This window comes from Boeremia exigua (genome assembly GCF_020726555.1).
Source record: "Boeremia exigua strain MPI-SDFR-AT-0100 chromosome Unknown C7974scaffold_11, whole genome shotgun sequence".
Lineage (NCBI taxonomy): Eukaryota > Fungi > Ascomycota > Dothideomycetes > Pleosporales > Didymellaceae > Boeremia > Boeremia exigua.
In genome coordinates, this window is record NW_025763528.1 from 1,549,072 (window position 1) to 1,561,764 (window position 12,693).

The 12,693-nt window shown below is 53.2% G+C and overlaps 5 protein-coding genes across 5 annotated transcripts; 4 read left to right on the forward strand and 1 right to left on the reverse strand.

Moving 5' to 3' along the window:
* Nucleotides 1–1,703: 1,703 nt before the first annotated feature.
* On the forward strand, nt 1,704–3,636 carry C7974DRAFT_53180 (uncharacterized protein). The gene has a single exon (XM_046146805.1). The coding sequence runs from the start codon at nt 1,825–1,827 to the stop codon at nt 3,412–3,414; it is 1,590 nt and encodes a 529-aa protein (XP_045993635.1). The 5' UTR covers nt 1,704–1,824; the 3' UTR covers nt 3,415–3,636.
* A 399-nt stretch (nt 3,637–4,035) lies between these two features.
* On the forward strand, nt 4,036–4,621 carry C7974DRAFT_290972 (uncharacterized protein; the record flags this gene model as incomplete). Its single annotated transcript, XM_046137647.1, has 2 exons — nt 4,036–4,250; nt 4,351–4,621. Coding segments are annotated over 2 exons (486 nt in total), but the record flags the coding sequence as incomplete, so codon positions are not given.
* A 2,343-nt stretch (nt 4,622–6,964) lies between these two features.
* C7974DRAFT_402526 (uncharacterized protein) lies at nt 6,965–8,850 on the forward strand. The gene is made up of 3 exons (XM_046142723.1): nt 6,965–7,660; nt 7,721–7,877; nt 7,930–8,850. The coding sequence occupies exons 1-3, from the start codon at nt 7,241–7,243 to the stop codon at nt 8,400–8,402; spliced, it is 1,050 nt and encodes a 349-aa protein (XP_045993637.1). The 5' UTR covers nt 6,965–7,240; the 3' UTR covers nt 8,403–8,850.
* A 307-nt stretch (nt 8,851–9,157) lies between these two features.
* C7974DRAFT_53299 (uncharacterized protein) lies at nt 9,158–10,108 on the forward strand. The gene is made up of 4 exons (XM_046146807.1): nt 9,158–9,439; nt 9,498–9,594; nt 9,665–9,771; nt 9,856–10,108. Exons 1-4 carry the CDS (start codon nt 9,359–9,361, stop codon nt 9,991–9,993), a joined length of 423 nt encoding a protein of 140 aa, XP_045993638.1. The 5' UTR covers nt 9,158–9,358; the 3' UTR covers nt 9,994–10,108.
* A 115-nt stretch (nt 10,109–10,223) lies between these two features.
* Nucleotides 10,224–12,521, reverse strand: C7974DRAFT_366495 (uncharacterized protein; the record flags this gene model as incomplete). Its single annotated transcript, XM_046139846.1, has 4 exons — nt 12,142–12,521; nt 11,907–12,082; nt 11,231–11,861; nt 10,224–11,023 (listed from the first exon to the last, which is right to left on the reverse strand). Exons 1-4 carry the CDS (start codon nt 12,485–12,487, stop codon nt 10,224–10,226), a joined length of 1,953 nt encoding a protein of 650 aa, XP_045993639.1. The 5' UTR covers nt 12,488–12,521.
* Nucleotides 12,522–12,693: the final 172 nt, after the last annotated feature.

Consider the following 12,693-nt stretch of genomic DNA (forward strand, 5'->3'; position numbering starts at 1 on the left):
GCCAAAGTGAGAGTTTTCTGCAAAAGTGCTCTGGAGAAAAGCAGTGCAACCAGACTTTGTAGCTAGGTAGGACCCAAGCTTGATCCAGGCTCCTACATTCCACGATACAGGAGGGCAACTAGAGTTGCACAACGCGGCTACACAGACCCCGGTCGAGACTTGTCTGGGTACGTGAGCATTAATTTGACGTCCTGCGAGCGATCCATCAAAGATCTTCTGTGCTACAATGTCGTGGGTATTTAACAAACGATGCTCCCATGTCAGGACTCACCAACTGTCCATCCTTAATCTTTAGTCAGATAAGAGGCATCTCAAGAGATCATACCATAACCTTTCTTGAAAAGTTGAAAGCAGGGCCGTCACAATGAGACTCTCCACCCTCGGGCTCCTACTCTTCACTTCTGCTGTATCGGCAGCCCCAGCCTCCGCCGTAGCAGCTTCAACCTGCTTTTGCACTGCTGGATGCACTCGCTCTTTATATTGTGTCAGTGGTGCTGCTGGGTTCGGCTGTGCTGACATCAGGGGTTCCTGCTGTGCTCCTCCAATCGGATGCTGAAAAGGAAGTCTGGAAACTGCCTGTAAGTAGTCTTGTGGCGATGCTATTGTAGGAAGTTCAACTTAGTCTGGGAGCAGGGTCGCTCGAAACTGAGCACGGACCAATATACGGTTTCGCTGGGCAGAAAGAGGTCGATAGGGTGCCGTGAGCCGATCGTCGTGAACTGAGGTTGGGTATCAGTAATCGAGCTTGTAGACGACGACGCGATTATATAAAGACGGGAGGGTGGCGAGGCGGAGGATTGGTTCTAAGACATCTGGACGCAGCGTTTGGAATGGCATATCGATACCTGCTATTCATCCCGTAACGGGGTGAACATCATTACCAAGAAGACAGTCTTTACAACGCCTGGATGATAATCGTGTATTATAAGGAAATGCTTGTGCAAATGCGCAAAGTAATTGTATGTATGACGCGCAGATTAATTGTATGTCTGCTACCAATCAAATTGCATCATGGTTTTGTCACGAACGAACCACCAAAAATACGTATCTGCAATCGGCCTTTCCTACGCATATTTCCAGAAGCAGAATTAATCCCCTAATCCACGTGGTTCGTGTCCACGCATTCAGTTCACGGAGCAAGTAGCGAGCCAATCAGAGAGCTTGGAACACCAGCCTACAATTCGGCCAAAAGTCCGAGCTACATGGACGTGATTTGATAGATCAGGAAATGCTTGTTGCCGGTGTCGCATGTGCAGATCGGACTCCGCGTGCAGACTCGTCCGGTGCACCTGTAGGAATTTGTATTAGACGGGGCAGTGTCAGCACCAGACTGAGCATGACGGTAAGAAAGCAGCAAGAGCGAGTACTTCAACAACCACACGGAGGGCAACGGATGTGTCGACGCGTACACGTTCGCGACAATCATGTAGGCAGCTGACGGTGTGAACTGAGGCAGTGCAGTGATAATACGCCCGCGCCGAGTTTCAAAGCGTGCGGAGGGCGCTTCGGAGTTGTCTAGCGCACCCTTGCAAGCTTCTTTGAGCCACGATCCGGCATCTCTAGCAGCCGTGACATCTGTCATGCTTCATGTATCTACCGGCGCTTCCGCTGTCTGCCACGGCAACAAACATGGTGCACAGCGCCCCGGACGCCCTTATCTTCTTGAACGCGCCTCTGCCAGCACCATCCGACTGATCTGCAATTGCTGTCGCTCTGGGCGCGGCTGATCCAAGCTACCAAGCCACACCCCGCGTTATTAGTTCTTGTCGAAATCGATAAGAACAAAGCGCCGCCACGCCTGCGCGCTCGACGTGCGCCGCTGCGATGCTGATGTCCCGCCTCCAGTGCCTGCCCGGCACCCTCGTGCTCGCCCTGGTCGCCGTCGCGTCTGCCGCCATCACGCCGTCCAACTCATCAACCGTCAACTCGCGCTACTTCCAGGGCACGCTCCCTCTGCAGGGCCCCGGCGATGGCCAGCAGATTGCCGAGCTGGTGCCGCTGACGCGCGAGGGCGCCCAGCGGTCCATCGAAGGCAACCTGTACCGCGCAAATACCACAACCGTCGACGCCATCTCTGACGGCGAGATCGCCTACATCAGCTGCAACCCTGCCGACTATCCTGGCTTCGTCGACGCCCAGGGCGTCTTTGACAGAGCCTACGGCAATGGCAACGCTAACATCTCTGGCATCATTCTGTACAGCACCGAGACCGACTACTGCGACTACGACGACGATGGCAGCATGTCCGGCTTCCCCGTGCTATCCATGACGAACAAGACCGACTCGGCCACCGTCCTGGATCAGATCGACAACCTGGCCGTGCACATGAAGTACTTCGTCCAGGTGCAAGGTCGCGGCGGCAGCGTTGCCGGCAATGCGGGCAACACGCCACAGAATCCACTGGGCCCGTCGCCCTCGACGGCTGTGGCCATGATCATCCTTTACAGCATTACCGGCATCATCACGGCGCTGTTCCTGGTCATCATCCTGACCGGTGCCATACGTGCACACCGCCACCCCGAGCGCTACGGGCCAAGGAACATTGTGGGCCGACCACGCCAAAGCAGGGCAAAGGGCCTGGGGAGAGCCATTCTGGAGACCATACCCATTATCAAATTCGGCGACAAGGAGCCGGCGAAGCCCGCCGATGTTGAGTTGGCATCGACTGAGACTAGGCAACTTGATGATGTGGAGGGCGCCACCGCAACGATGGCCGCGCAGCAGAAAGGCACAACGGCGACCACAACCGAAACGCCAGTGGTAGACGCCGCAGCACCTCCCTCCATCACAGTGCAGGACACCTCTGCCTCCCGCGACCTTCCCGAGGGCATCGCCGCCGCCGTCACGCCTGCCTCAGCCGCCGTCGCCAGCGCGAACGACACACCCACCGAAGAGCATCTCGGCTGCAGCATCTGCACAGACGACTTCGAGAAAGGCCAGGACATCCGCGTGCTCCCGTGCGACCACAAGTTCCACCCCGAGTGCGTCGACCCTTGGCTACTGAACGTGTCCGGCACGTGTCCGCTGTGCCGCGTCGACCTGCGCCCGACCAAAACCAACGAGTCGAGCGCCACGCCTGGCGACGAGCTCGCCCCGCCCCTTAACCCCGAAGCCGACGCTGCCCCCGACGCTGCAAGCCACCGCCGCACCGGCCTGCGCGATATCCTCTTCTTCCGCTCGCACCCCGATGCGCCTGCCGAGGACCGCATTAGTGCGCTGCGCCGCCTGCGCGAGCAGCGCCGCAATCAGAGTGGCGAGGTTGCCGAGGTCGCGGCGAACGCGAGCGCAGAAGACGTAACGCGAGATCGCCGCAGCAGGAGGATCAGCACGCGGCTGGGCGATGTGTTTAGTGGGCGGGCGCGCAGAGGGACGAGTCCCGCACCGCCAGGAGGGGCCAGTGGCAGTGCTGCTTAGATGAGATGTGATGACGTATGTATTGACACGATGTATGATCGATTTGCGCGGCGTTTGGGTACATTTGATTTCCGAAAGGGGGTATGTGGTGGTGGTCTGCTGGTTATCATGGAGGATGTTGTGTTTGTTCCGACAAAATTGGGGACTTGGTCTTGTATTGGTATCAACGGCGCACAGGGTGTTGCGAACGGGGCTTCGTGCCTATCAAGTTGTCTGCTGATGCGTTCAGTATCGTTGCATCGAAATCGAAGCGATTTGACTTGCAGAATGCGAGCACTACGATCGTGACCATGTGAGCCTTACACAACGCGTGACAAGGTCCCCGATTTCCAGCCCAAATTCCAGCATAACGACGTTCAACCAGCGAGCAAGTCGTATCGTATCCTACCTTGCCGGAGCGATCAGCCAGAGGTACAACCAGCAAAGTAACACAAACAAGCCTCATGTCAGCTCCTGCAATGCAAGTCCAGGGATACCTGCTGCACAGTGACGTCCCCCTCAGCCTCACCACTCACCACCCCAACCCCACAGCACTCCCTCCAACCCTCCACCCAGTCCCCGTCCCCAATTGCCCTCCCACCCACCACCGCGATGCGCACCACCCACCTCACCACGCTCCTCGCCCTCCTCACCCCCGCCCACTCCACCCGCCTCAACATCACCGCCATCGCCGCCGCCAACAACGCCTCGCGCCTCGAGTGCTGGCAGCTCGCGGCGCCCGCCGTGCCCGGCCGCGGCGCCCTCAACTACCCCCTCGGCGACCTCGAAGACGCTTTCGTCGGCGTGATACCGCCGAACACGACGACCGGCACGATTGGGAACGCGGAGCGCGTGCAGTGCGTCCCCCCATCCCCATCCCCATCTCAATCCCAAGTCCAAGTCCAAGTCCAAGTCCAAGTCCAAGTCCAATCCCAACTCTAACCACCACCCCACCAGATTCTCCCTCTTCCTCACAGGCCTAGCACACATCTCGACCCCACACTCCGGCCTCCCCGCGTACCTGAACGAAGTCTTCATCGCCGGCGGCGCGCGCGGGATGCTGATCGCGGCGGATCTCAAGGAAGTTGCTGCCAGCGGCCACGTGACGGTGTTTCCGGGGCTGGAGAGCACGGTGATTGCGCAGTTTCCGGTTAAGGGGGGGAAGGTGCCGGAGCATGAGGTGTTGCATGTGGGGCCGTGTACGGGGGGGGATTTGGAGGGGCTGTGAGAGGGGGTGGCGATGCGTGGTTGGGGTGCTGGTGGAGGCTTGGTCTTGTTGCTGTGGGATGAGGCGGGGGTGTAGGACTTGGTGTGTGACGTGCCGGGGTGGATTTGGGTGCAGTGGTAGTGGAGGACATGCTCGAGGGAGAATTGGCGCTCTGGTTGGCCGATAGGTTTTGAAAGGTCCCTTGTTTCTTCAGTGAGAGAAGTAACTGACAACACATTCTCTATCCAGGCTTATGTTGTCCGATTGCAGCTCCTGGAACACAGCCTTGGGGTTGCACCCACTGGCTGCAGGCTTCGTTCTCATATTGCTCTCGTCACCGTCACTGGCAAGCACATCCTGAAGTGACTAGCGCGGTTCATGTACACTCGGTCATTTGTAGCATACAAGTCCACTGATGCTTTGTTGATTTACTCCTAACAGGATCTTGTACACTTTATTGTTGTTCCTAGCGTTGTTCCAGGAGCCTGCAAGCTGGCTGATGTGATTGATCGATTGATGATAATTCGCGTCTGTCGGACTGCTCTAGGTACGGTAAGCCGGCCTTCTGTAGGGAATTCTAGGACGTGGTAGTCTACTAATCTAGAACACAATTTGTCAATAAAGCAGCTTTGTGATAGGACGAGTAGGTACAAATGTGGTGCAAGATTTTGACGCTGATTGCCTGCTGATCATGAGTCCTCATCTTGTTCACCCAAGAACACGTTGCTAGTGAGCTGCGAGCGGGTCTGGCATATAAATATAAGACTTGTCTTGGTGACTGCTAAATTTGGAAATGGATGATGCAGACTGAATCGCCAGTTGAATGGAAGCTAGCACGTTGGCCCCTTTTTGATCCTTCCGCTCAGTGAGCTTTGGGGATCTGCTGTCAGACTAATACCGGAAAATCCCCTTCTGCGGCTGTCAGCTCCCGCTGCCGTCAAAGGAAGTGTCGACCGAGCAAAGGGCCTTGCAGTGCAACTTTTGTAGACCATAGGTGTTGAGAGCTTCGTCATTAGTCACAGATGCGGCAGACTTTGTGTGTGGGTGATGGCGAATATGGCAGTCATGTTGTAGGACGGCGCAAAGCCGACCGAGTCAGAGTCGTTGGCAAAAGCTGCGCCAGATCAGAGCTCGACGGACGCTGTCTGGATTCCGAGATTAGTCCGGGTGATCCAGCTTGGGCGTCAGATCAACCCATGCGGTTGTGTATGAGATCGCCGAACACATTCTCGGTAACTGTTTTTGGATTGCCGAAGAAAAGGCTCGTTCCAGAGGTAGACCAAAGCTGTCAGTGCACAAGTTAGTGCGCAAGGACCGATACAGATCCGGGAACTGTGGGGCTTAGCTGTGAACACAATACTACTCTCGCTATAGTTGCCGCCCTAGGTCGGTACCTATTTCAAAGCCTTCCATATTGTCATACGCCAAGCTATACTTACCTGAAGTACACGAGGTTCCACCTCCTATATGAGGTGAACATACCAACTCCAGTATCACTGATATGATCTGCAATGACAGTGACTTCAACGATTGAAAGTGTAGTCAAAGATTTGTCTCGATCTTGTTCAAATTGACCAGAGCAAGCCTTTTGTCAGATGACATTTTTGTGCCCTGTAAACTCTTGAAACACCGTGATTCTGTGCTCAACGGTCGCAACGTTGGAGTGAACTTCACTCTTCACAGCAAAGAGCTCTAGGAGGGACGTGATAGTAGAACCATAACGGAGATAGATGCAGGGTGTAGAAGGCTTGAAGATGCAGTGTGGCGGACATCAGCGCAAGTGGCCGACCAGGACGTTGAAGTCGAAATCTGGATGCTCCATTCCGTGAACCACGGCGTCTCGCGCGTAGGGAACGTTGATCAAACAGTACTGGTGACTGATCTAGACCCAAGATTAATAATGGTGCTCAGCCAAGAAAGAGGGCTTGATGCGATACCGCACGCCACATCTGATGACTGCTCGGCCGAGGTGTTGACACCCTGAACTACCTGGGCTGTTGTACATTGAGATCATTCCTTTGAAAAACCTGCGATGCGACGCTAATCGCGCCGATGAACGAGATCACGAGACGCATAGTGGCCGTGGACGATGCGGCTATCATGAAACAAGGCCCGGGCCGACCTATGTACATACTGTATGGGTCGGAGCGGCGAGTACGCCATCCCGATAGATTGTTTATTGGAACGTGCATCGCGCTACAACTCCTTCCTGTAGGATCCTACCACCCGTTCTGCGATCCGTGCATAGATCGGGGAGATGACTGTGTCGCCGCAGTAAGCGATACCATGCCCTGGGCTGCGTAAGCTTTCGCGTAGGTAAGATTGGCAGGTCCTGCGGGAAGGGTCTGGTGTTCCCCGATCCATGTTTGTTCCCCGATCCATGTTTGGCATATTGATGTCGAAATCCAAGTATGTGCACAATCTAAGCTAGAGAGTCGGTGAGTCTAATTTGACACTGTGAGCAAGAGTCATTATCAAGAAAATGAGATGATCGTCCCTGGAATGAGGCCGTGAAGGACCGAACTGGCGTTTGGGAGCTGGGTTTTGCCTCTCTGATATACCATTGGCAACAAATCTCCCAGGCGAGCTGTCCAAGGTCACTTCTCTCGAACTCTACGCCATACATGCCTACATTACGCCATGGCCACCGAACTTACAGAGACGACGCTTCGAGGAACCACGATCGGGCTGCTGGTACTGACAACCCTTATCTTTGGAGTTCGAGCGAGTCTACGCGCCAAAAACCTAACAAGCATCTTCTGGCATGAGGGGTGGCTACTCGTTGGATATCTATTCTTTCTGGCTCTATGCTTATGTATCGCAATAAAGGCTGGTGTCATAATCCGCGTCGTGGCGGTACAGGAGGGGCGCATGGAACTGTATCCAGCCTCAGCGTATGAGGCTTTCGATGCCCAGAGAGCCTACTTATTCATCGCTCCTGCCCTATGGCTCAGTTTATGGAGTATCAAGTTCGCGCTCCTTGCCTTCTACAAGAAGATTTTGGCCAATGTGTTGCTGTATACCAGGCTGTGGTGGGCAGTGCTAGTGTACTGTGTGTTAGTCAGTATTTACATCATCATTGGAATAGACGTAACAACTGACTTGGGCCTTCATCCGTAGACTCTGATCTCGTCGCTCGTGTTGCACATCACGAGTTGTCCTACCCCCAAATCCTGGTTCGTACTAAACGCCTGTACATATTCGGGTGCGGTCGTACAAAGAACTGCAATCAGTTTCTGGCAGTCATTTGCGGTCGACTTGACTTCTGATCTTATGAGTATGTCTATTTTGGTTCGTCAACCCCTTAACTTGCTAATTTTGGTGGGTAGTTATGCTACTTCCCATTGGGTTGGTTCGAAACCTTCAGTTGCCGTTGGCCCAAAAGATGAGCATCATTGCTCTTTTCAGCTTAGGGGGTTTATGTATTCTCGCATCAATTCTGAGATCGACTGAAGCTCGGAGAACAACTGGTTCGAATCGTTCCCATCAGCCGATGCTGACATGGCTATCTCTTTGGAGTGTCATCGAGGCCTCTGTCGCGATCATCGTAGGCTGCGGTCCCGGTTTCTACCGCAAAGCTACCTCGGTCAGTAATAGTCGTGAGACGCCATACTATAACATGGAAGGCTGCACAAAGGGCTCCAAGGGCCAGAATCCGAAGGAAATTGGGAATGGGTCAGTGCTCATGAATCCAATAGCATCGAAGGATAGTGGGCCTGCTGGCAATACTAGCAGTCAAGAGGATCTTGTGGGTATTATAGTAACTAAGGGATTCGCTGTATCCCGTGCCGAAAGCATGTGAGATGGGGATGCTCGGCCCTCAAGTAAAGCAATATCGACGTCAACCGATCACGCCATCTTCAATTGTCTGGGACGGAAGAGTCTGTTAAAAGTCAACTAATTGTTTTGAAGGATAACAACGGCGTAACGATGGTCCATGCAATTTTCCTCACTGCTGGTGGTCACGATACATGTAGGTCTTCTTAGCACCGGGCTCAAGATGGACTCCTTGCCAACGTGCGTCTACTATGTACCTCAATGAGCCTCTAAACTTGACTGGAAATTCTCATGGTCCTGTTCCTATGCTCAAACGGCACGCTGTGGCACTCAAGACGGAACCTGCAAATGTTGCAGATAGGTTCCTATCAACTGCCAGCTTGTGACCCGTACCGGCCATCGAACCCGTTCTGCGATTGTTAAGTCGCGTGACGTACGAGCTTACGTATCGAGATAGTCACTTTAAGGGAAACAAATCATAGGTCTCTGCTGATGGTCCGATGTGTCAGACAGCATCAAGAGAAAGGCCCCTGACCACCTAGGCCCGAATAGGCAAGCTCGCCTAATTCTGACTACCATTCTAACTCACCATCTTATATACCCTATAAGAAAGTCGACAATACCTCACACAAAGAGGACATCTCGAACATTAGTTCGTGTAACGCAGCCTACGGAGTTACCCAGCTCGCTTGCCCTTCGCCGACCGCTCGCCAGTCAACAGCGCCACCAAGCCTCTCGGCCATGAAAGCGAAAGATGCGGGGTCCCAAGCACCGAACCACAATTCGCAGTCGAGGCCATGAGCCAAGGCTAGATCTGGGGTTCGGTAGTGATCGGCATAGAATGGCACTGCTGGTGTCTGAAAAGTCTGCTGCGTAAAAGCTCGCGAGACAGCTGTTTTCACAGCTGTAGCTCCTTGATCTCAGTCCACTCGCCTTTGTGTCCAGCTTTTCTCAAACACATTGTGATTGTCTATCGAGAACATGTCGGCGGAAAGTAACACCACGCCCATCGGCGCACCATGTTGGGCCGAGATCATGGCCTCTGACCCGCAAAAGCTCAAGGCAAGTGTACTGTGTATCATACGATACACTGACATCGATTTCTCACACTGCAAAACAGGAATTCTACGCCACCCTCTTCCCAGCGTGGAGGTTCACGACAATCGCGCCTGATACTCATGCTGAGGTTGCGCACTTCAAATTCGAGCAGCTTTCCCGTACGTGACCGCTCAGCCGCGCGAGCAAACGAAGTGAACGACGGTTGCAAAGCTAATACACTGCATGAAGGTCTCTCGGGCGGCATAGTCAAGCTTCCAGACGGCTGTCCGACGCCCGGCGACCAGCCTACGGGCATCGGATTTACCGTGTATTTCTACGTCGATTCGATTAACGAGGTGCGCCGTCTCTTCCCCTGAGATCTGAGATACGTCCCATGCAGGTGTCAATTGGTGGTACTGTTAGCTGACGTTGACCTGGAGATTGACGCTAAGATCACTGTTCTGGGTGGGACGAAGACACTACCAAAGACGCCAGAGAGCGAGCATGGATTCTTTGCTAATTTCAAAGATCCGGAGGGCAATAGGTTTGGGGTTTATGAGAGGAAGGTGTTGTACTGACTGGATGGTATTTTAGCATGTATGCGGCTTAGCTCTTTGGGTCCATGCAGGATGCTAGGTATTTGTAGGTGGAACGATAAGTTGTGACAGACGCTCTGAGCGCGTAAAGCCTGATTTGGTAGGGATTGGGTCCAGAACGACCTCCAGACCTAATACTACCAATACAGTCTATCCGCCTTCAACCGCCCAGTTCGAAAGTCCTCGCCCTCTTCGACGCTTTTCAGGACCACTTACCCTATATCATGATCTGGACTAACATCGGCAATCTGAACCTTCATGTTTTTGAGCAGACGACTCCGTTTGGCCCCATCTAGCCCTGTGCCACCATCTGGAGTGTTCGTGTATGGATTCTCGCGAGCTAGCGAAGATGCGTAGTAGAACAGATCAGGGGCAACTGTTAAGGCGGATACGGTCACGTTCCCTACTGCGAGAAGAAGCAGTATGGTCGCAATGAGAACCAGATAGGCAACCCAGCCAACGTTCGCTCTGTACACCACAACCTGACTCGTGAAGGTAGCTTCCGTTACGTTGACAAAGCGCTCCGGCTCATTTTCAGATCCGTTCCAAGGATATACTGGCAGATCGAACAGGCCTGCTCGCATCACTTGCAAGCCCCAGGCGCCAGCTTGCCAGTACGTGTTGAGAACGGTGGTGAGGCGGTCAGATATCGTCTTGTCGGGGATCTGTCTAAGATCTCGTGTGTAGTCAGTCCGGCTATTTCGATAAGTTACATTTGCCCCACCGATGAAGTCGTCATACGGATTCATCGAGGTTGCTAGAGATCCTACGCTGACTGCTTTCGGGAAGTAGTTCAAGAACTTATGTAAACCTATGGTTCCCTTCTCTAAGCAAGCCAATGTTGTTTCGAGCCCCGTATGGCATACGCTATTAGGAGCACTTGGGCTACTGCGAACTTGTGTGACCTCGCAATCGCCTGACTGACATTCGACGCGTGCGTCTACAGTCACTATCTTGGGCGTACATGAATGGATCTGGATGAAAGACTTCGGGGGATTGCGGGATGCATCTTCTTCATTGCCGTCGTTATCTCTGAATCCTTGGTACGATGCGCCGTACCAAAATTTTACAGGATGTAGTCCTATGAGAGTGCTTGGAGTGTATTGACTTTTACTTTTGCCGCCGTCTGTAGATTTCCACGCCGCTTTGAGGAAGAATGAGAAGGTCTCAAACCCGCCATCGACTATGTATCCGCTCCAAAGTCTTTTATCAGGCATACTCTCGAGTTCTTCCAAGGTATAATTGTCTGGGTTCCTTGGCCAGAGATTCGGGTACATCGAGATGTTTGGGTCCTGCAAGTATGTCACAACTGCCGATGAGTTGCCGCCGAAGAGTTTTTCGCAATCAAGAACCAAGTAATTAGCCTTTACCTGGAATGTAGCGTGCATGTCGGGGAAGATTCCTTGTACATTAATGCCAGTCCATGAAGGATAGGTTCTGTCTGTGGTGTTTACAGGTATCCATTCGCCCTCAATGTCGACCTTGCTTCTGGCATTCTGTTCTATGAGATCAACTCTCGGGATCTTTGGATGGCCCCATAAGTCAACGGGCCTGCTCTTAACATCTTCGGAAACGGCAAGACTGGCTCCAAGTACTGTCGGTATGAGTGAAAACCAGTTCCATGACTCGTCAAGGTCCATGGTGGCTGCTGGATCGGAATAATACACAGTGCCTGTGTGAGACATTGTTTTGTTAGATTCGATTAGCAGTCGTAGTGAGCTCTGTCCTCCTAGAGGTGAAAGGGCCCAGAGCAAAAGAAGCGCTATAGTGATCAGGTTGACAGATCGCAGGGTAAAGGCAGTTCCCACGGCAGACACAACGCTCTGGCTGCCTAGTAATCGAGCACCTGTCTTTGCATTAGTTCCAATCTTAATAATACGCTCGAAAAACCATACTGTTATCGAAGTTCCTCTCTCGGCAAGGTAGATTGCCACGCCTCTCAGACAACGACTACCGATTGCAGCAAATGCGAGAGGGAAGACGGTAGGGCCAAGAGTCATGGCGCGTTCTACAGTCAGAACGGTCTTCGAAAGTGGCTCGCCGTCAAGTCGCCAGGCAGTAATCGCCAGGACTAGCACTGTTAATACTTTGCTTGTTTTTCGGTTTGTAGTTTGAAACGGCAGTACATACCCAGAAACGCAACAGGGAGAAGGATCAACAGCACATCTCCAACAAGGAGAGGGACTGAAAACCGATCGAGCCGGCAAGGGCTCTGTGGCCAGCCAGCGATTGTTGACACAATACTCCTGCCTCCTGCCTCTTCGCGTGATCGTTCACTTGATCCGCATTCTTGGTGATCGGATGTTTTGGTCTCTTCTACGTTGCTGGAGATCTGACCAGTGGTTGTCGGACTTTCTTCGATAGTATGCTCGCAAGGCTGATATGTGCTGATTTCGTCGCTGCTGTGTTCGTCATGCTTCACGGCAGTGTACTCGCTTGACCCTCCGATCGGACGATTGCCCAAGAAGACGGGCATGCCAGCTACAATAGCTAGATGAGGCAGTATGTTGGTGAGGATAAGCAGGCTCGAGAAGGGAAACGGCCTTACTATATATTTCGTATGACGCCGACACATTATGTCCACGGTGCCACAGAAGTGGGGTGCCTGTGCTGACAGGTGCATGTAAACAGAGTTGGAGGGGGGAGACGGTGCGTTGCCATTCGCTGGAAGGAAGCCCAGAA